This window comes from Geotrypetes seraphini, chromosome 9, assembly GCF_902459505.1.
Source record: "Geotrypetes seraphini chromosome 9, aGeoSer1.1, whole genome shotgun sequence".
NCBI classification, from domain to species: Eukaryota; Metazoa; Chordata; class Amphibia; order Gymnophiona; family Dermophiidae; genus Geotrypetes; species Geotrypetes seraphini.
In genome coordinates, this window is record NC_047092.1 from 127,090,542 (window position 1) to 127,114,105 (window position 23,564).

At 42.8% G+C, this 23,564-nt stretch overlaps 1 protein-coding gene across 4 annotated transcripts in view; it reads right to left on the bottom strand.

Annotated features, from left to right (window-relative positions):
* SAP130 (Sin3A associated protein 130) overlaps positions 1-23,564 on the bottom strand; it is a 239,210-nt gene that overhangs the window by 22,192 nt on the left and 193,454 nt on the right. For all 4 annotated transcript variants that reach the window (XM_033958364.1, XM_033958365.1, XM_033958367.1 and 1 more), the window contains 3 exons: positions 6,966-7,091; positions 4,450-4,553; positions 2,784-2,897 (listed from right to left, as the gene is read on the bottom strand). In XM_033958364.1, coding sequence (XP_033814255.1) covers positions 2,784-2,897; positions 4,450-4,553; positions 6,966-7,091 — 344 coding nt within the window. The remainder of the gene's footprint in view (positions 1-2,783; positions 2,898-4,449; positions 4,554-6,965; positions 7,092-23,564) is intronic.

Consider the following 23,564-nt stretch of genomic DNA (forward strand, 5'->3'; position numbering starts at 1 on the left):
TTTGTGCGACCTCATCTGGAGTATTGCATTCAATTCTGGTCTCCTTATCTCAAGATATAGTGGTGCTTGAAAAGGTTCAAAAAAGAGCGCCCAAGATGGTAAAGGGGATGGAACTCCTCTCGTATGAGGAAAGACTAAAATAGTTAGAGCTCTTCAGCTTGAAAAAGAGACGGCTGAGGGGAGATATCATTGAAGTATACAAAATCCTGAGTGGAGTAAAATGGGTACAAGTGGATTGATTTTTCACTCTGTCAAAAATTACAAAGACTAGGGGACACTCAATGAAGTTATAGGAAAATACTTTTAAAACCAATTTGAGGAAATTTTTTTCACTCAGAGAATAGTTAAGCTCTGGAACGCATTGCCAGAGGATGTGGTAAGAGCAGATAGCATAGCTGGTTTTAAGAAAGGTTTGGACAAGATCCTGGAGGAATAGTCCATAGTCTGTTATTAAGAAAGACACGGGGGAAGCCACTGCTTGCCCTGTATCGGTAGCATGGAATATTGCTACACCTTGGGTTTTAGCCAGGTACTAATGACCTGGATTGGCCACCGTGAGAACGGGCTACTGGGCTTGATGGACCATTGGTCTGATCCAGTAAGGCTATTCTTATGTTCTTATTATGGGTCTACTGAGTCTAAGACATTTTCGTCTAATGTTCTCACTTTAATCTTCCGTTTCTTAGGGAAATCCAACATCTCATTCAGAGCACACTAAATGATCTTAGTCAGAATTTATTCCTCCATTGATCCTTAAAAAAATTTTTTCTTGTTTTAGTTTGAACATACATTCCTTAGTCATAAATAGCTTACAGTCCAGTTCTTCGCCTAAATCTTGGAAAGAAGCGACCATCCATCCAATTATCAAAGACCATAAGGTGAGCCATCTTGAAAAATCTAATTTTCGGCCCATTGCCAACATCCCTTTTTTGGCAAAATTAATGGAGAAAGTCATATTCAACCAGGTATCAGAATTCATGGGAAAAAACAAACATTTTACAGCCAAATCAAACAGGTTTTAGGCAACATCACTCTACCGAACACTCCTTAATAGGTATGACAACATCCACCATAACTCAGTTCTTCTGATTTCCCTTGATCCTCTGCCTTTGATACCATTGATCATGATCTCCTCCTGGATAGACTTGAATCTACTGGTATCACTAACTAGGTCCTTGGTTGGTTTCGATCCTACTTTATAAATCGTACCTCGAGGGTTTCCTTCAAAAATTCCACATTGGATATTTTTATTAGCAACTATGGAATTCCACAACGATCTATCCTATCGCCACTTTTCAATATCTTCTTAGCCCCGTTAATGACTATCTGCAAATCTATTGGATTTTCTGTTTTCATTTAAGCTGCTGACATCCAGCTTTTATACCCAATAGATTCCGAAAACAATCATGATGTAACAATGATCAACCAGAAACTTGACCAAATTTCCAGTGGCTAGACAACAATATGCTGGCTTTAAATGTGCCAAAGTCCAAGATAATGCTCTTTCCTTGGAAGGCCGGGTTAAATCTATGTTCTTCTATCACATTTAAAAACAACATGCTTCAGACAGTTAACTCTATTAAAATTTTAGGGATTATCTTCAATCATAAACTTTCATATCATGACCACATTAGCAGTATAGTCAAATCCACTTTCTAAAGATTACGCTTGATTCGATCCGTCTCAAAATTTTTAGAACCCAAATCACTCAATATACTAATACATTCTTTAGTGATTTCCAAAACTGACTATTGTAATTCCCTGTTTAAGGGAATTACCCAAACAGAAATAATGCACCTACAAATTATTCAAAACATGGCTATTAAACTTATCATGAAAGCTAGGAAATTTGACCATGTTTCGCCACTTCTTGAGAAAGCCCATTGGCTTCCAGTATCTTACAGGATAATGTATAAAATTTGTTTATTAACTTTCAAAACATTCTTCTCCAAGGCCCCATCCTTTATTGACAGACTTCTGATACCCTACTCCCCACTCGATCACTCAGGTCAAACGATCAGCATTTATTACCTGTTCCATCTTTCAAAGTTATTAATACAAGATGACAAAGTATTTTCTCAGTTCCAGCTCCCCAAACATGGAACTCTCATCCAACTTATTTAAGAGAAAAATGTTCTCTCAATAGGTTTAAGGGTAACCTAAAATGTTTCCTATTTAAGGATGCTTTCAACCTTTGAATCTTTGAACCAGAATGAGCTACATATTGATTTGATCTCTATACTATAGTTTTATTTTCTTTTGTTTCTAATCTCTTCTCTAGTCCCACCCTCATTGTTTTTTCCTTTGTTTCTTTCCTATTTTTTTAATTGTATTTCCTACCTCTTTTCCCCCATTGATTCTGTAATTATTTATTATGTTAAGTTTGTGTTTTTATGTTGTATTCCCCTGTTTTTAATTTTTTTACCTTGTACATCGCTTAGAAGCATGATTAAGCGATTTAATCAAATTTTTAATAAAACTTGAAAACTTGAAGACCAAACTGAAAACATCTTGGACTTTTATGTAGGACAGGTTACACAAATTCAGTCTTGTAGACTTATTTAGTTTTAAATAGCCATCAGTTTTAAGGAAACTTGTGGTTCATTTACTGAATTATTTCTAATTTGAACATTATATTTGAAGAAAACACAGAATTCTTCAATTTATCTCTTTTATAGCATAATAAGACTGTTTTTTTTTTGTACCTGGGGTTCACAAACTCTCTCATCCCTTTATATCTCAACTCAGAGCAGTTTACAATATGTCTGTATTATAGTCTGTACCTGTATCAGTTCATTGATGCGGTGCAGATCATCATCTGTAGCTGCTTTTTTCTTTGGGATAATTCCCTCTTGGAGTGAGGTGAGTCTCTCAAATACATCATGCTCCAAGTTTGTCTGCAAAACATTTCAGCCCAATAGATAAAATCAAACTAGTAATAAGACCCTTTGATACTACAACAGTTTGTGTGTAGACTCTGCAGCAAATTTGCAATGCATTTATCTAAGTTTGTATATAATTATGTATTTGTACAGCAACATCCACATACAGTTAATTTTTACTGAAACTACAAATTTTAAATATTTATCTTTAAAAATTAAATAGGTGGTCAACTTTGTTGTACGAAAACAAAACCTGTAATAAACTATATCATCTCAAACCACAAGGTCATCTACAAAATTGTAAATGCTCTTCTGACATAACTCTCAGATGCCTGCACTGTACAATCAAAAAGATTGGAATAACAGCTTAAGCAGGACAAAGGTATCTTTCATCGAATTAAGTCTTATTTAGTACATTGAATAAAGCTTGTGTAAAAATGTCTTTAAACTTATTCAAATTTAAATAAATAGATTTGAGGCACTTATCCTTATGTGAAGTGCCGCTGTGTCGGTTGTAGCATGCTGTGAAAATGCCCAACGGGGACCCGTTTCACCTCTTATAGGGTCCTCGTTGGGCATTTTCACAGCATGCTACAACCGACACAGCGGCACGTCACATAAGGATAAGTGCCTCAAATCTATTTATTTAAATTTGAATAAGTTTAAAGACATTTTTACACAAGCTTTATTCAATGCACTAAATAAGACTTAACTCGATGAAAGATACCTTTGTCCTGCTTAAGTTGTTATTCCAATCTTTTTGATTGTACAGTGCAGGCATCTGAGAGTTATGTCAGAAGAGCATTTACAATTTTGTAGATGACCTTGTGGTTTGAGATGATATAGTTTATTACAGGTTTTGTTTTCGTATTTATCTGTTGATATAGTACCTGTTTCCATTGGAATATTGTTACAACTTTGTTGTACGCATCTGAATTGTTTTCTCATGAGGCAATACTAGCAAGAGGTTTTATTGAGCAACTTAATCACTGAAGTCATACTTTTACTTTCTGGATTTACTTTCTGGATTTTCTTTCCTGAGGAGAGATTAGTAACAGATCTTGAAAGCGCCAACTACTCTAAATCTAGTAAGTTCTCTGACTTTAGAGCATGCAGGTATCACATGGATATACATTTAGGGCTCCTTTTATTAAGCTGCGCTAGCGGTTTTAGCGTGCACTTAGCGCGTGCTAGACGCCAACACCAGCATTGAGCTGGCATTAGTTCTTGGCACATAGCACAGGGTTACCACGCACAGCAATGCAGCGCGCGCTAAAAACACTAGCGCACCTTAGTAAAAGGAGCCCTAAGTAAAGGTCAAAGTATAGCTAGAGAAAGATATTTAAAACTGGTGACTTGAAGCACAGTAAAAAGCATAAAATTCCAACTACAACCCCAACACCACATACAGGAAGCAGTAAAAAGCAAGAAAACACATGAAGCATGCACTCCAGACAGAGAGAGCCAGTTAAGAATTATCTTCACAAATGCTAATTACATGACTGGCACTGCGTATGTATCACTGCAGCATACTCTGATAACTACATGTTGACCCCTGCACACTCACCAGCTGCAATAACTGGGCTGCACAAAGATGGGTCTTCCAGCCCTGCGCCCGGCAGGATATTCCTTTCTGATTGGCAATCTCTTGTAATGTCACTTTCTTTTCCTCTGCAAACAAAAGAAAATGAAACCCTATATCAGACTCTAGAAAAGATCTAAGCTGCAAACATGCCACCAAATCCCTCCCCACTAGACCCATCCTTACCCACCTTTCTGCCATGCCACTAAATGCCCTTATGCCAATGTTCAGCAGCAAATGGGAGGTCAGGTTCAACCATAACAAACCCTTGAGTTCAACAGATGTCTCAGCACACTGAAACATTTCCACTATAGCATCCAGCTTCTTCAAGATTGTCCAAATTTCCACCAACGAGACCGCCGGAGGAGCACTGGAGCTCACCAGTGCTCCTTTAGATAATCCTTTAATATTCTATTTCTGGGGCTTTCCTTCCTATTTCTCGGACTAAAACCACATTGACTCCTTCTGTCCCTGCAGGTTCGTCTGGCTGGCCCCTCATATCTGCCGGACTAGGCGGTAGATTAGACACTGGAGGGGAAAGTGTGACATCTAGTCCCAAGGAGGAGAAAGACAACTGCCCCTCTTATCTCCTTCCTGAACAGATCACCATCTGGATTACCAACCTCCTAAATAACTCCCTAAACCAAGGCCACTTGCCAGAAACAATGGGAAAAATACCAAAATCACCAAAGGCAGATCTCTCTACAGCCTCAAACTATAGACCCATCGCAGGCATACCCATCTTGACTAAAATCATCAAGACCCACGTGTGCAAACAGCTCACGACCTACATTAAGCAGCACTCATGCCTCCACCCAACCCAATTCGGATTCCGTCAACAACACAGCACAGAACTACTCCTCCTCACTTTGATCACAAAAACCAAACAGCTGCTCAGTACAGGATGTCAAGCAATACTCCTCCAATTTGACATTTCAGTATCCTTTGATTCAGTAGACCACCACCTTCTACTAACAAAACTGTCAGAAATTGGCATAACAGACACAGTGCTAAGATGGTTCTCAGATTTTCTACAAAACAGGGAATATATCGTCAAAATGAATAGGGAGATCTCCAACCCCTGGAGGGCCTTCTGTGGCATGCCACAGGGCTCCCCACTCTCCCCCATTCTATTCAACCTCTTCATGAGCTCTCTTGGTAACATCAAATTTGAAGACGAAAGCATATTGTCCTACGCAGATGACATTTTTCTCCTTATTCCCATAACCAACAATCACTTGGACATCACCGACAAACTCTCACATAATATTGAAAGAATTCAAATCTGGGCAACTACCAACAAACTAAAATTAAACATAACTAAAACCAAAGTTCTTTACTTCCACACACCCCAACAGATGGCACCAACAAGCATCACTCTTCGATCGGGCAAGACCCTTCCTGTAGAAGAATCCTCCAAAACCCTAGGTTGTATACTGGACTCCACATGGAACCACAAATCTCCAGTCTCCGAAAGAAATCCCTCTACACCTTGAGACAACTAAAATTAATCAGACCATACTTTCACCAACACAACTTCGCCCTAATTGTACAACTGATGATACTACCACAACTGGACCACTGCAACTCCATCTACATGGGAATCAACACCGCTTTAATCCACAAAATGCAACTCATCCAAAACAACCTGAGAACATATGACTCGATTACAGCCTTCACCAGGCAACTGTACTGGCTACCCATCCCATATCGAATAACCTTCAAAACTTCATATACTTTATGGAAACTCAGCGGCTCCTCTCATCCAGCTCTTCCCCAAAGCATGGTCTACTTTCCACAGAATCCTCAACAGAATATTTCTAAATCTCCCTTCCACAAAAAATCTTCAATACAAACGTGTTTTCCACTCCATGCTCACTTCCTAGGTGTAAAAACTTGGAATAACCTTACTGAACAACCAGAACTGAACCTAACCATGACATATTCCGGAAGAAACTGAAAACTCATCTACTTGACAATCACCTGTATCCTCTCTTTTCCCCCTCTCCCTACCTCTCTCCTCTTCTCCCTCCCTTCTCCTTCCTTTCACCTCTCCATAAGTCGCCTTGAGCCTACCTAGGTATGAGCGACGCAGAAATAGAAGATTAGATTAGATTAGATAGGCACTCCTTCGCTGATCCCCTCAGCCGGGTAAACCTACCTCCAGCAATTCTGGTGTAGGCCTGGCAGTGAGGCGATCAAGGGTAAGCTGGTTAAGTGACGATGCCTGAGATGGAGAACACCTTTTCTTTTCAAATGAGGCATAATTGCAAGTTAGAAAATCACGTTGAATGAAAAGATCCCAGGTGCTGAGAACACTCCTAAACACCGCCAGCACTCAAGCTGCCATATTTAGCCCCACCCTCTGTGTTTTTTAAAACTTTATTCACAGTTTAATATGGTTTACTCACATTAAGGTGTACTACAACTGCAGTGAAAAGGAGCACAATGTGGAATTTTCCTCAAAGATAGGTAATACCAATGAAGTGAAGAGAACTAACCTTTAACCCGCACATCACTGTATCTCTGGAAATGGTGATAGGCAGCTTTCCAAGGATTGCGGTACTGACGTAGAAGTGTGATGGGAGGTCGTGGTCGCACCGGAACATATCTCACTCCTTCTTCATCTAAAATAAATAAATGTATGCTAACCCTTAAAGAAGGAAGGCTTTATTAGTCCTATTCATTATGTTCTTTATTTTAGAAGCTGCATTCATAATTTACAAGTGCAAATCCAAGCATTTACATTTATTATGTCTTACCTGATAATTTTCTTTCCTTTAATCTTACCAGAAAAGTCCAGAACCTGTGGGTTATGTCCGTTGGCCAGTGGATGATGACAGAGAAACAAGTAGTTCTGCACAATTTGCCACATGTAGGGTAGTGGTTCAAGCTTGAGGCCAAACAAGATCTAATCCCAAGGATAGGAAGGCAGGCCAAATGAACCAAATAAAAAAAAAGTCTAATTATATAGAAGAAAGAAAAAGATTCTCAAATATAAATGGGAAGAAGCAGAAACAAGTGTGAAAATAAGATTACTGCTGGAGTAGCTAGAATCAAGGCAAAGAATATTACAAATTTAAAGATGTGTCTTATGTCTCCAGACTAATGACTTATGTCCCGCAGAAAAGGTTACAGAACCACACTCAGAACCCTCTCACAAAAACAAAGGGCAAAGGCCTGAAGAAGTAGTTAAACTGCAAGAAGAAAATGTTCAAAGGGAATGGATCAGAATAGCATAGGCTCAGACCAACCACCTTGCACCACTTCATAATAAACATTCCAGTGAAGAGAGACAGGAATCATAAGATAGTACTAACCAATGAGAAGCTTTAAAATCTGGCAGCTTTGAACAGAATGAAGAATCATGTACAAGACTTCTGTTAGAAGTAAGAGATTCTTAACTTTGCAGCTTAAAAAAATGGAAGTAAGAGGAGACAAGAAATTGTATTTCTATAATCAGAGAGAGAGTGGGTTGCCTGCAAAATTTCAGTGAAAATAAAGGAACACTGTTTTTTAAATTTTTGAATATTCTCTTTGCCTCCCTGAAGCAGCAATTGTGAAACATGGTCAGTGTTAGGGCTGGATTTGAAACTGCAAGAGTTGCATTACTCTTTACAAAGATAAGTTTTGTTTTACATATTAAGGGCTAGATTCACAAAGCAAACCGATCGTGTACTAATCGGTTTGCGATCCCTTTGTGACCAGATTTCCCTCCACTATTCACTAACCTCTCTGCCGACCATCCTCCGATCCGCGCATGCAAATGAGGGCAATGGCATGCAAAGTAGGCAGGGACGCGATTCACAAGCAAAACCATGTAACACCGACTGGGCTGGCCGATCACAAACAAGCGACTGCTGAGGACCAGTCACTCAAGCCCTTTCCGACTGCCCTGCTTTCTGCTGCCCTGCTCTCTACCCTGTCATCCCTGATCTCCTGCTGCCCCAAACGCCTCCTGCAGCCCTGATCTGCCTGCCTCGAACGCCTCCCGCTGCCCCCATTCAACTGCCCCATGGAGTTCTCCCTCCCGTTGCCCCAGATCTCCTGCCTGCTCTGACTCTTTTAACCTTTCCTCACAATGCTAGCCCATGGTTTTAACCCACAGGCTTAAGCGGGATAAAACCACGGGCTCCAAAAGAAAAGAAAAAAAAAATCTCTGCCAGCCTAGATGTCCAGATCTACAGATGGTCTGCGCATGTGCTGGGATCTCTATACAGCGATCCGGCAGGCAGATGGAGGCGTTCCTCCAATCGCCCCCATCTGCATATTATTGTTTGCTGAATTCATCGGACCTGCCTGGATCAGGCCTGGATCGTGCCAGATCGGGCAGGTTTGTGAATCTAGCTCTTAGTCACAAATGGTGTTGCTTGAAACAAGGCATACTATAAAAATAGTATGCTATGATTAGAACAAGGCAGACCAACAGTTCATGGTCTATCCTTTATAAGCATATTTTGCTTCTATTAGCATACCTTACTGTATATCTATCAAGTTTCAAGTTTTATTTTGATTTGAATCGCTTATTCAAATTTACTAAGTGAATTACAATATAAGAAAGCTAAACATACATTTAGACATACTATTTAAAATTTAAAAATGATGGGTTAGACCGACAGACTTACAAACTAATCGATACACAAGGGATGGAGGAATAAAGTTACAATTCAATTCTTTGAAGTCAAAAAAAGAGCCATAGATGGAAAAAAAACATTAGGGAGGGAGTAGTATAAACCTGGAGGGTAACTACTTTAAGATTTGAGTATAATTTAAAGATTAAAAGCATCTTTAAAAAGAAAACTTTAAGTTATTTTTAAAATGGCTAAGATCATTTTCCTCTCTTATATATTGAGGCATAGTGTTCCAAAGTTGCGGGGCCATCACCAAAAACATATCATGTCGTCGAGTTCAATATTGTGTTTGAGTTTTGTCTTTAACGATTAAGTCTGTTGGATTTTTTTTTTTTTCATTTTTTGTGCTTCCAGGACAAGGCAAAAGAACTACAAATATGCAGAAGTGCTATGGCTGCCCAGAAGGAAATTGCTCTCCTCTACTCCAATCTACTGTGGTCAAAGCTACAGCTTCAGCACCCTGAGGTTGTGGGTTCAAATGCACCCCGCTCCTTGTGACCCTGGGCAAGGCACTTAATCCCTCATTGCACCAGGTACATTACATACATTATGAATCTGCTGGAACAGACAGGGGAAAATGCATGAGTACTTGAATAAATTCATGTAAACCATTCTGAGCTCCCCTGGGAGAATGATATAGAACACTGAATTTAAAAAAAAAAAAAAAAAAAAGAGACATACTCTCATCCGGAGCACTCCAGCTGTCTAAAAAAGCAGGCTTGGATGTTGCAGAAAAGAACATTTTTTTTGAAAAATAAACTGCAATCCCAGCTTCTCACAAAGACCACAGTGAAGAGGAAGGGGGAGAGGAGAAGTAAAACGGGAAAGGACCCAATGCCATCAGGTTTAACACTGGGCCTGGTGGAAGCCATGTTTTTTTAATCAGTATGTATGGTTTGTTTGTTTTTTTCATCTTTTCAATCAATATTCAACAGAAACAATTTATAATTTGTATTAGTGTTGCATTGCTTGTTACTAACAGTTTTATGTACTGTTTTTTTAATCTACATTAGTACACATTGGGCTCCTTTTGCTTAGCTGTGGTGGAGGTTTCTGCCACGGGCTGGTGGGGTAGATGCTTCGATGTTCATAAAAAATTCTATAAGCATTGGCGTAGAGCATTGGCGTACAGTGAGAGATTAGAGAAACTGGGCCTCTTCTCCCTTGAAAAGAGGAGACTGATCAAAACATTCAAGATAATGAAGGGAATAGACTAAGATAAAGACAGGTTGTTCACCCTCTCCAAGGTAGAGAGAACGAAAAGGCACTCTCTAAAGTTAAAAGGGGATAGATTCCGTACAAACGTAAGGAAGTTCTTCTTCACCCAGAGAGTGATAGAAAACTGGAACGCTCTTGTGTTATTGAAGTCCGGTAAGGTTCCAATAAACCTGAATCCTATAGACCGATCTCCTTGTTAAATTTTGAGGCAAAATTATTCGTGAAAGTCTTGGCCTGAGAACTACCATCTCTTATATCAGAACAGCAGGTGAGCTTTGTGTGGGGCAGAACCACTGCGAAAAACGTGCGCCACATCTTAGTGGCCCTGGAAAGGGCTGCTCAGGAACAGATGCCTTCTCTGGTGGTCAGTTTCGACGCCGGGAAGACATTTGACCGGGTGAACTGGGGTTTTTTATTTGACACCTTACAAGCCTATTGACTGGACTTCTGGTTTAGTCGGGAAATTAATATCCTTTACAGAGACCCCCAGGCATAGGTTTGGGCAAACGATGTTCTCTCCGACTTATTCCCGATAGGACAGGATACACGACAGGGGTGTCCACTATCGTCATTGTTATTTATCTTGACATTGGACCCTCTCATTAGAGATATTCAAGGCAACCCGGATATCCAGGGGATGGTGATAGGAGTGCATCAAGTAGGAGTGCATCATGTTTACGGCCTTTGCAAACAATATATTAGTTTATCTGACTGAAACTAAAACCTCACTATCCGCCTGCTAGAAACCTTTCGAGAATAAGTGGACTTCTCCAGCTTCAGCCTCAATTATATTAAGTCAGAGGCCCTGGCTTATCTGGATTCTTTGCGTGAGACGTGGGGCACTACATTTCCTTTTTTATTGTTTTAATTATTTCTTTATTAGATTTCAAATTTTTCATGATAAAAAAATAATATAATAACTTGAAAACTGGTGAGGTACCAGAGGACTGGAAATTGGCAAATGTTACACCCATCTTCAAGAAGGGATCGAGGGGTGACCCCGGGAACTACAGGCCGGTGAGCCTGACTTCAATTATAGGGAAGATGGTGGAAGCTATGATCAAGGACGACATTTGCGAGCACATCGAGAGGAATGGCCTAATGAGAACAAGCCAGCATGGATTCTGTAAGGGAAGGTCGTGCCTAACGAACCTTCTGTACTTCTTTGAGGGAATAAGCAGTCGGGTGGACAATGGGGAGCCCATAGACATCATTTACCTCGACTTTCAAAAGGCTTTCGACAAGGTGCCACATGAAAGGCTACTTAAGAAGCTGTGGAACCACGGGGTGGGAGGGGATGTGCACAGATGGATCAAGCACTGGCTGTCGGGTAGACTGCAGAGGGTTGGAGTAAAGGGTCATTATTCAGACTGGCGGGGAGTCACGAGCGGTGTGCCACAGGGATCGGTGCTGGGGCCTTTACTCTTTAACATATTCATCAATGACCTGGAAAAGGAGGCAAAATGTGAGGTCATAAAATCTGCAGACGATACAAAACTGTGCGGCAGAGTTAGGACCAGGGAGGAGTGTGAGGACATGCAAAGGGACCTGGACAAGCTGGAAGACTGGGCAAACAAATGGCAAATGAGCTTCAACGTGGACAAATGCAAGGTCATGCATATAGGGAAAAAGAACCCGTTGTTCAACTACAAATTGGGGGGGGTATTGTTGGGAGACAGCAGACTCGAGAGAGACTTAGGGGTGCTGGTGGATGCATCACTGAAGCCATCTGCACAATGCGTAGCAGCCTCGAAAAAAGCCAACAGGATGCTGGGAATCATAAAGAAGGGCATAGCAACCAGAACACGGGAAGTCATCATGCCATTGTATCGAGCGATGGTGCGTCCACATCTAGAATACTGCGTTCAATATTGGTCGCCGCACCTCAAGAAGGACATGGCGGTACTTGAGAGAGTCCAAAGGAGAGCAACGAAAATGGTAAGAGGGCTGGAACACTGCTCATACGCCGAGAGGCTGAATAGGCTGGGGCTCTTCTCTCTGGAGAAAAGGAGGCTCAGGGGAGATATGATAGAGACCTTCAAGATCATGAGGGGCATAGAGAGGGTGGATAGGGACAGATTCTTCAGACTGAAGGGGACAACAAGTACGAGGGGGCATTCGGAGAAACTGAAGGGAGATAGGTTCAAAACAAATGCAAGGAAGTTTTTTTTCACCCAAAGGGTCGTGGACACTTGGAATGCGCTACCGGAGGAAGTGATCAGGCAGAGTACGGTACAGGGATTCAAACAGGGATTGGACGGATTCCTGAGGGATAAAGGGATCGTGGGATACTGAGGGAGGAGCTGGGATGTAACACAAGTATAAGAAGTAAACCAGGTAATGAGTAAACCAACCAGGTCGTGCATGTGCAAGACCGGAGGGCTAGGACTTCGATAAGAAGGCAGGACTTAAATGGGAAACCAAGGTGGCAAGGGAGCCCCTTCTGATGATTCAGACAGATCTTGATCTGTTTGGGCCGCCGCGGGAGCGGACTGCTGGGCAGGATGGACCTGTGGTCTGACCCGGCAGAGGCACTTCTTATGTTCTTATGTTCTAACTGTACATTAGAAAAAATGATATCAATACAAAAATGAATAATAGGAAAATAACATTATCTTGTACAGTTAGTCCACTATAATAATAAAGTGGGGCTGTGATAACAACAGAGTTTATATACTTAAATTTCTTTTTTTTTTTTTAAATTCTTTATTCATTTTTTAATCTTTCAACAAGTGTACAAAAATCATACCAACAATTAACAAATCACTTGAAAATATTATAATCATTCTCTTTACTACATAAATAAGAATCCCTCCTCCCCCCTTCCCTCCCACCCTGATACTAATTATTTCACATAACTCTCCAATACCCTCCCACTTCCATTCTACTATAAAATGGTGTAACTTTCACAGGAAAAAAATGGCATTTAATCATAACAAAACAATGTTAATGGCTCCCATATTTTAATAAAGTTTCCATTTTGTACAGCTATTGATCTTTCAATTTTATACAGGTGACATAACGAGTTCCACCAAAAATTAAAACTAAGTTTGCTATGGTCTTTCCAATTATTAGTAATATGTTGAATGGCAACTCCCGTCATGGTCAATAAAAGTTTATTGTTACACGACGATATCTGACTCTTTTTTCTCATAGACATGCCAAGTATCATAAGATAACGCTACATGATTTTCCAATAAACAAATTATTTGATCCCAGATTGATTTCCAAAAGGCCAAAATATAGGGACAATAAAACAAAAGATGATCCAAAGTCCCTACCTCAAGATTACAATGCCAACATTTATTAGACAAAGAACTATTCAACTTTTGTAATCTACTTAAATTTCTAAGGAAAAGAAAACGATGAGTGTCTTACTCTGGGTTTGACATTTCATTCTTATGACGTTTATGCCTGAAGATCTAATGGGGTACTGATAGGAACAACATCTTTGCTGGCTATAAATTTAATTAATTATGATGCTTCAAAAAAATATATATTTAACATCCTGGAGATTAATCAAACATTTACAAGGCTATCTAAGAGTAAAAGTCACCCCCAACTTTATGACCTGAGGTCGTAGGAGCAAAAATTGCTTCCCCTTTTTTGGGGTAATCCTTGATACATCGGGAAACATTCCAATTTTCTTATTCATAAACAATTTATCCTGATATTTAAAAAACATTTTTAACAACCACTCTCTATCGGAGTCCCATGCAAACTGGACGAAAAGAGTGGCCGAAACCACCAGATCCGTGTCTGATTTTTCCAGGTAATTGGTTAAATCCAAACTGTCCATTGAAAGATCTTGCTGACCCTTCTTGGATTTCTTCTTACCGCATGGTAAATAATAAACTTAGGTATTGGCAGATAAGAAGATTCTGGAACTTTTAGAACCTCAGATAAATATCTCTTGAACATCGAGAGGTGTAATAGTAATTACTTTAGGAAAATTAATTAATCTGAGATTCTGCCATCTTGATAAATTTTCCAATATCTTGAGTTTAAAATTAATATTGTCACTATCTCTCATCATTAGTTGGCATTGGTTTTGTAATGTCCCAATTTTAGTCTCTTGATCTGTATAATTTACTTCCAACTTCTCCACTCTATCTTTTAATTTAGAAGACTCTGATAACACTCCAGCACAATGGGAAGTTAAGGTTTGTATCTGGGTCCCCAAAGATACTTGTAGTGAGGAAATAGCTTACCATATAGAGTCCAGGTTAATAGTCGGTGGCTTCACCAAAGTTGGAATAACAGCAATAGATTCTAAATCACTCAATTTCACAGTACCTTGATATAATTCCAGGCAAAGTGGGTCCTGTACTCCCCCTCCTGTCTTCATGGCAGGCCTGGATCAAAGTGGAGCTGAATACTCAACCTGCGATGTCTGTGCCACGGAGCCATCTCTCTCTCCATGGTCTGCAGGTTGGGTACTCATTTCTTATCATTCCCTGTGTTGTCACGCCCAGGAAGGGAGTGTAGCCAATCCGGAGCTCTTCGTTCTTCCGGAGAAAGACTGACTGCCTCGAGGGAGGATATGGAGTCCTCCGTTTGGCTCTCACCTCCAGCCAAGGACTTTTCTTCCGGCCTTACAGTCAACCCCCCCTCCACAAAGGCATCCATGGGACCACATAAACGTTAAGCAGATCCGGGTTCGACAGGAAAGACCCAGGTTTTAGCCTTCCTTTTTACCATTGATAGGTAAAAGTTTTTCTCCCTTGGCATCTTGTCGAGCGCTTCAGGCATCCATCTTAGTCAGTCTCTGCCCTCCCCCTCCCCTCCCAGTGGTGGTCACTACATTTCCCTTACATTGGGCTTCAGATTCTTTTTGTTATCTGGGCATCCAGTTGTCCATGATCTTACTAGCAGCACTAATCTCTCCCACCTCCTGCCTGACAAGCTCTGCCCAAACCCTCTCTCACTATCTCGCCTCGCTCCCACCATGAAGCCACCCTCCTGGCTCCTCCTTCTACTTCTCTGCTCTTTCACCAATACTTCCCACTGCCAAATATCTCTCCCCCCCAACCTCCCCGACTCCACAGTCTCAAACACCTGCCCAGGCCTCAGAATCCCCACACTAGTACACACTAGAACTCATCACAACAAAAAACACAGAGGAAGAAACCACTCCTCCTTAAAGCCTGTCCCTCCAGCCAACCTACCCAACCTCACCTCTGTCTCTCTCACCCCGGTCCCCACTACGCCAGATCAGTCCGCAACAAGACCCAAATAATAAAAGACCTACTCGATGACTCCGATCCGGGTTTCGTGTGCATCACAGAATCATGGATCAGAAAGCACAGTTACTTACCGTAACAGGTGTTATCCAGGGACAGCAGGCAGATATTCTTAACGTATGGGTGACGTCACCGACGGAGCCCCGGTACGGACACTTTTTACTAGAAAGTTCTAGTTGGCCGCACCGCGCATGCGCGAGTGCCTTCCCGCCCGACGGAGGAGTGCGTGGTCCCCAGTTTCTTTGTTTCCGCAGAGCGATACTTTCACACAAAACGAACTCTGCCCCCTGGCTACCACGGCCTCTTCTCACCCAGAATCAACCGGAAAGGAGGAGGCCTGGCTCTGCTTTACAAATCATTCTTCAATGTTCAGCTCCTTGAAAAGGGCAGCCATACCTCTCTAGAATTCTTACTAGCTTCAGTTAAAGACGAACTCCAACCCCACCCACTAGGCATCTTGGTTCTCTACCGCCCTCCTATCCCCTGGAATAAATCCTCTGAACTTGTCCTAGAGACTATAACAAGAGTCTTCCTAAAATTCCAGAGACTACTGATCATAGGAGATATTAACCTCCACCTTGACGATAACACCAGCATGGACACAACTGAATTCAAAGACTTCCTCACCTCCCTTGGCTTCACCACTCCTCCACCCACACCTACCCATGATAAAGGACATAAACTAGACATCATCAGCTTCCTCGACCTGACTGAGCACAAAACTTCTGCCGAAGAGGCCCGCTGGGACCTTGTCCCGTGGTCTGACCACCTTCTAGGCTCTTTCTGCCTCCCCATCTTCATGTCTCATCTAGGTACTCCACCCCGGCCCACAAAATCTATCACCTACCGCAAAAAAATCACGAGCGAATTGTTCTGGACCCAATTTCTTAACCAACTTCCCCCTTCTCCTAAACACACAGACCCAGAGTCCAACTGGCATAATTGGGTTACCCTTTCCGGGACTACCTACCACGCTCTGGCCCCTTTATCTACAAAAACTATCTCCCACTCCCACAAAGCCCCCTGGTACCTTCCATATCACAGGGAACTAAAACAGAATTGTCGAGCCCTGGAACGGAAATGGAAAATATCGAAATCCCCCTCAGACAAACAATCCTGGCGAGACAACATCAAGTTCTATAACACAATACTAAAAAAAGCAAGAAAGAATTTCTATGGAGATAAAATCACCAGATCAAAAAATCAAAATAGTACTCTGTTCTACATCTGGCGAAACTTAACCTCAAAAAACGACTCCACCTCTCCCCTCTCCCCTCCTTCCGCAAACGACTTAGCCAAATTTTTCAATGAAAAGATTTCCACCATAAGGAGCTTTTTCCCCTCAGCAGTCTCTTACAATTCTCTTCCTCCCAATGACTCAAACCCTATCCCAGCGGATAGATCCTGGATGACATTTGAACCCATATCTGAACCCCAGATCTCTAAACTCTGCCTCAGACTGAAATCCTGCAAATGCATCTTAGATCCTTTCCCATCCCACCTTTATGAAAACATTCCTGCACAGGCCATCTCCTCCCTTACGAGACTCATTAACTCTGCTCTACTATCAGGCTTGTTCTCCACAAAAATGGGCCACATTGCCTTGTCACCTATTCTGAAAAAAGCCGATCTCGACCCCTCCCTACCATCAAACTACCGTCCCATAGCAAATATCCCTCTACTTACCAAACTTCTAGAAACCATAGTTGCTACCCAGCTCTCCTCCTATCTTGAGAGATTCTCCATTCTTCACCCCTACCAACATGGCTTCAGACCCTGCTTTAGCACTGAATCCCTCCTAGTTTCCCTAATTTCAAAGGTACAACAACTACACTCACGTAACAAATTCGCTGTCCTACTACAATTCGATCTTTCCGCTGCTTTTGATGTCATCCATCACGACATACTACTTTACCAACTTTCCGAGATTGGAATCGACTCCACCGTCCTAATGTGGTTCTCAAACTTCTTACGCTCCCGTTCCTACACCGTCAACACAAATGGCACCATGTCCACTCCTTGGACTCCATCTTGCGGTGTCCCTCAAGGATCACCCCTTTCCCCTATTCTCTTTAACATCTACATGTCCTCTCTGAAACTCTTTCAACTATCCCCCCTGGAAACAATCTACACTTATGCAGATGACATCCTTGTCCTCCTTGAGACTGACCAGAACCTCACCAACCTCCACGAAAACATTACAGCTTGCATAATGAGACTCCGTGCCTGGTCCCTCTCGGTACAGATGAAACTAAACGAATCTAAAACAAAACTACTCTGGCTCGGCCCACAATTCGAACACCTGCCCACACTTTTCACACTACCCACAGGCGATACACTACAGCTCGAGTTCTCATGCAAGGTCCTTGGTATCACTATCGATTCCTCTCTCTCCCTCAATGACCACCTCAACTCCTTGGCAAAATCATGCTTTTTCAGCCTTCACGTGCTGAGGAAAGCTAGATCCTACTTCAGCCAACAACACTTTGCCATCCTTGTCCAATCCATCATCCTCTCCAAACTAGATTACTGCAACGCCATCTACTTAAATCTATCAAAAAAAAAGTATTCTAAGACTCCAGCTAATCCAGAATACTGCAGCCAAACTGATCTTCTCAAAATGCAAGTCTGACCATGCCTCCCCACTCCTTGCCAAACTTCATTGGCTCCCAATAATCTCCAGAATCCATTTTAAATGTTCCTGCCTGGCTTTCAAGATCATTCACGGAATCCTGCCTCCTCTTATCCCACTGTCTTTCAACTCCTCCAGTCCCGACTCCTCCAGAACTGCCCAAAGGCTTAAACTAGCCTTCCCCTCTCCACGCGGCATCCACTATTCAGGCAAACTGGGAAAATCCCTTCTCTTCAAAATCACAGGTCTTTGGAACGACCTCACCACCCCGCTGCGGAACCTGAGCTCCCTTCAGTTATTCCGCAAACAACTGAAAACCTGGCTTTTCAGAAAATTGTAGCTCTATCCTTCCCCCCTTTCTCTCCCCCCTTCTACACATAAGTTCATGTAATCCTTTTTCTTCTTCTCTTCCCACTATTTTAAGTTCTTGTAAACCGTGTCGAGCTCCATTCTCATGGAGATGATGCGGTATATAAACTTAAGGTTTAGATTAGATTAGATTAGATTAGATGATGTCCAATCTTTGTACCAGATCAACGTAGATAAACTGTAAGGAGAGACCAAACTTCTTCGACGCTGGATGAATCTTCCCATTTCCTTGATGGAACGTATAAATTTATTCTGCATGATTGTCTTTCCCAAGTGGCTTTATCTCCTGCAGACTTTACCATTGTATTTGTTGAAAAAGGACATTGTGCATTTTTATAGGTTAGTTGTATCATGCTGCTGGGAGGGGAAGAAGGGTAAAATGAGTGGGGCGATTCTTTGGGGCTCATGGGCCACTAGAGGTCTGGGACTACCATATTTCCAATTATACAATCTGCTTAAACCTCTGAGGGACTGACTTTTGGATGGCTCTCAGTTTACAGATGGGCCTTAGAAAAAGACTATTTCTATCCCTGGAATCTACATTACCTATTGCATATAAGGGGGATAGTGTTGCCTAGTTCGGTGGCTAGGAGGTGTCTGGTCTGGCCACTTCCACAGGCCTGGAGACTCTGAGGCCAGAATCCTTCCTGTACATTTGTTTTGCCATTAGTGGGTAATGCGAATTTCTGCCCTGGACAGGAGCGTGTAGTGTTTAAACTTTGGGCTCAAAAAGGGCTTTGTTGTCTTGAACAGGTACTCAAGGAAAATGGTTGTATTTTGTCCTGTCCAGCTCTTCAGGTCAATTGGTCTCTTAAATTCACTGATTACTTTGCTTACATACAATTAGTGCATTATCTGAATTCCCTGCCAGCTGGAGCAGTCAACAAAGCTTTCCTGAATACATTATGGAACTTTTTCACTGATGCCCAATGGGAGTGACTCCCAGACTCTCTTTACCACCCCTGGTTAGAGAAATTGTTACCCCAGCGGGATTATCAGAAGTTGCTAGATGCTTGGGCACGTGATTTGGGTCAGCGGCCTCGGCTCACCTGCTTGTCTTCTCTTGTGATTACTATTCCTTGGGTGGTTCAGCGTGCAGAGCTGAAGGAGTGTCACTTTAGAACTATATACAGGGGGTACATTTCTCAGCAGCAGGCTTATCACTTTAGGTGTGTTCCCACCTCTTGATATATTAAATGAAAAGCAGCAGATAACTCACTAGCTCACAGCTTATGGTCTTGTCTGAAAATTAGAATCTTTTGGTTAAGTGTTTGGTTGTACCTCCAGTATCTGGTAGACTATGTCCTTCCCTGTCAAATAGAGGGTCTTATCTTTCTAGACCTTGGCTCCTTGGGGGAACATTCTGCAGGTGATAATGTGCTGATAAGTAAAGGGTATATTCTGGGGAAGAAGTGTATCCTTAATCATTGGTTGCAGGACTCCCCACCCACTATATGAAACTGGAGGAATAAGTTCCATCAACTGATGGTATGGGAATCTATGTCAGCTCACTACTCTAGGTACTGGAATAAAATATTTTGTCTGTCTGTCTGGTCCTCATATCTGGCCATGCTTTCCCCCACAGTGAAGAGTCACATTGTGAACAGATTGCAGAAGCCAGCATTGCCATTATTACCCAATCCTAGCCTTTGAAGGGGAGGGGGTAAGATGGGAGGGCAGGAGGTTTGGGTTGCAGTTCTTTTGTTGAGTCTGGGTCATAAGAACCAAGGCCTGGACTCATTTGCATTCTCTGTATAGTTATTACTCAATTATGGAAAAGTATTATGTATGTTCTTGCTTTGTTCTCTTGAATAAACAGTTTATGAAAAAAAGTTTCATATTTTTTGGGTAAACTTGCTGCTATTCTTTTTTCTATTTGGTTTGTTTGCATTTTTGGGTTTTATCCATTATTTACATGGTTAGTTTTATGCATTAAGAACATAAGAATTGCTGCTGCTGGGTCAGACCAGTGGCCCATCGTGCCCAGCAGTCCGCTCCCGTGGTGGCCCTTAGGTCAAAGACCAGTGCCCTAATTGAGTCTAGCCTTACCTGCGTATATTCTGGTTCAGCAGGAACTTGTCTAACTTTGTCTTGAATCCCTGGAGAGTGTTTTCCCCTATAACAGCCTCCAGAAGAGCGTTCCAGATTTCTACCACTCTCTGGGTGAAGAAGAACTTCCTTACGTTTGTACAGAATCTATCCCCTTTTAACTTTAGAGAGTGCCCTCTCGTTCTCCCTACCCTGGAGAGGGTAAACAACCTGTCTTTATCTACTAAGTCTATTCCCTTCATTAGCTTGAATGTTTTAATCATGTCCCCTCTCAGTCTCCTCTTTTCAAGGGAGAAGAGGCCCAGTTTCTCCAATCTCTCACTGTACGACAACTCCTCCAGCCCCTTAACCATTTTAGTCGCTCTTCTCTGGACCCTTTCGAGTAGTACAGTGCCCTTCTTCATGTACAGTTCATGATGCAGTATTCCAGGTGGTGGCGTACCTTGGCCCGGTACAGCGGCATGATAACCTTCTCAGATCTGTTTGTGATTCACTTCTTAATCATTCCTAGCATTGTTTGCCCTTTTTGCCGCCACCGCACATTGCACGGACGGCTTCATTGACTTGTCTACCAGTACTCCCAAGTCTCTTTCCTGGGGGATCTCTCCGAGTACTACACCGTACATCCTGTATTCATGTATAAGATTTTTGTTACCGACATGCATTACCTTACACTTATCCACATTAAACCTCATTTGCCATGTCGCAGCCCATTTCTCGAGTGTGTTTATGTCACGTTGCAGGTCTTCTCAATCTTTTTGTGTCTTCACTACTCTGAATAACTTTGTATTGTCTGAAGTTTGGCTTTTTAGTGTTTGTATGATGATGGTGTATGTCATTATTTGTTATTTTTTGTTCTTTATATTGTTTTTAGTGTGATGTTATGTATGCCAATTGTTACCCACATAGAATTGTTGGATATGCGAGATATAAATTAAAAAATATATATATATCACATACACACTAATAAAGAACAATTTCCAGAAAGCACAGTTACTTACCGTAACAGGTGTTATCCAGGGACAGCAGGCAGATATTCTTTACGCATGGGTGACGTCACCGACGGAGCCCTCGGTACGGACCTTTTTAACTAGAAAGTTCTAGTTGGCAGCACCGCGCGTGCGCGAGGAGTGCGTGGTCCCCAGTTAGGATAAGCCAGCTAAGAAGCCAACCCGGGGAGGTGGGTGGGACGTAAGAATATCTGCCTGCTGTCCCTGGATAACACCTGTTACGGTAAGTAACTGTGCTTTATCCCAGGACAAGCAGGCAGCATATTCTTTACGCATGGGTGACCTCCAAGCTAACAAAGAGGGAGGAGGGATGGTTGGCCATTAGGAAAATAAATTTTGTAACACAGATTGGCCGAAGTGTCCATCCCGTCTGGAGAAGGCATCCAGACAGTAGTGAGTAGTGAACGTGTGAACTGAGGACCAAGTGGCCGCCTTGCAGATTTCCTCGATGGGCGTGGAACGGAGGAAAGCCACAGAAGCAGCCATAGCTCGGACCCTGTGGGCCGTGACAGCACCTTCCAGTGAGAGACCGGCCCGAGCATAACAGAACGCAATACAGGCAGCAAGCCAATTGGAAAGCGTCCGTTTGGAGACAGGACGACCTAGACGGTTAGGGTCGAATGACAAAAAGAGCTGAGGAGATGAGCGGTGAGCCCTGGTACGGTCAAGGTAGTAGGCCAGGGCACGCTTACAATCCAGCGTGTGCAGTGCCTGTTCCCCAGGATGAGAATGGGGTTTGGGAAAAAAGACGGGCAACACAATGGACTGGTTGAGGTGAAAAGCTGAGGCCACCTTCGGAAGGAATTTGGGATGGGTACGCAGGACCACCTTGTCATGGTGAAAAACAGTGAATGGTGGATCGGCGACCAGTGCATGCAGTTCGCTAACCCTCCTGGCAGAGGTGATGGCGATTAGGAAAAGCACCTTCCAGGTAAGAAATTTGAGCGAAGTTGTGGCAAGAGGCTCAAACGGAGGTTTCATGAGTGCTGATAAAACCACATTCAGGTCCCAGACGACAGGAGGAGGCTGTAGAGGAGGTTTGACATTGAAGAGACCTCTCATGAACCGGGAAACCAGTGGATGAGCCGTGAGAGGTTTTCCGAGGATAGGCTCGTGAAATGCAGTGATGGCACTGAGGTGAACTCTGATGGAGGTCGATTTGAGGCCAGCATTGGACAGTGAGAGCAAATAGTCCAGTACAGATTCCACCGCTAAAGAGGTGGGATCATGATGATGCCGTAGACACCACGAGGAGAACCTGGTCCACTTCTGATGGTAACATTGGAGGGTGGCCGGTTTCCTGGAGGCGTCCAAAATGAGGCGGACAGGCTGAGATAGATTCTCTGGAGAGGTTAGCCCGAGAGAAACCAAGCTGTCAGGTGGAGCGAAGACAGATTGGGATGTAGTAGAGATTGATGCTGCTGTGTAAGTAGAGTAGGAAACACAGGAAGAGGAATGGGCTCCCTGGAGCTGAGTTGGAGCAGAAGGGAGAACCAGTGTTGTCGAGGCCACCGAGGGGCGATGAGAATCATGGTGGCCCTGTCCTTGCGGAGTTTGGACAAGGTCCGCAACATCAGAGGAAGTGGAGGGAAGGCATACAGGAACCGATCCCTCCAATCGAGCAGGAATGCATCTGGGGCCAGACGATGAGGAGAGAAGAGTCTGGAACAGAATTGGGGCAGCTGATGATTGTGAGGTGCTGCAAAGAGGTCCACCTGCGGAGTGCCCCAGCAAGCAAAGATGGAGTGGAGTGTTGGAGGGTCTAGCGTCCACTCGTGAGGTTGAAGGATGCGGCTGAGATTGTCGGCCAGAGAGTTCTGTTCGCCCTGGATATAGACAGCCTTGAGGAAGAGATTGCGGGCCGTGGCCCAGGTCCAGATGCGTAGAGCCTCCAAACAAAGGAGGCGAGATCCGGTGCCGCCTTGCTTGTTTATGTAGTACATGGCGA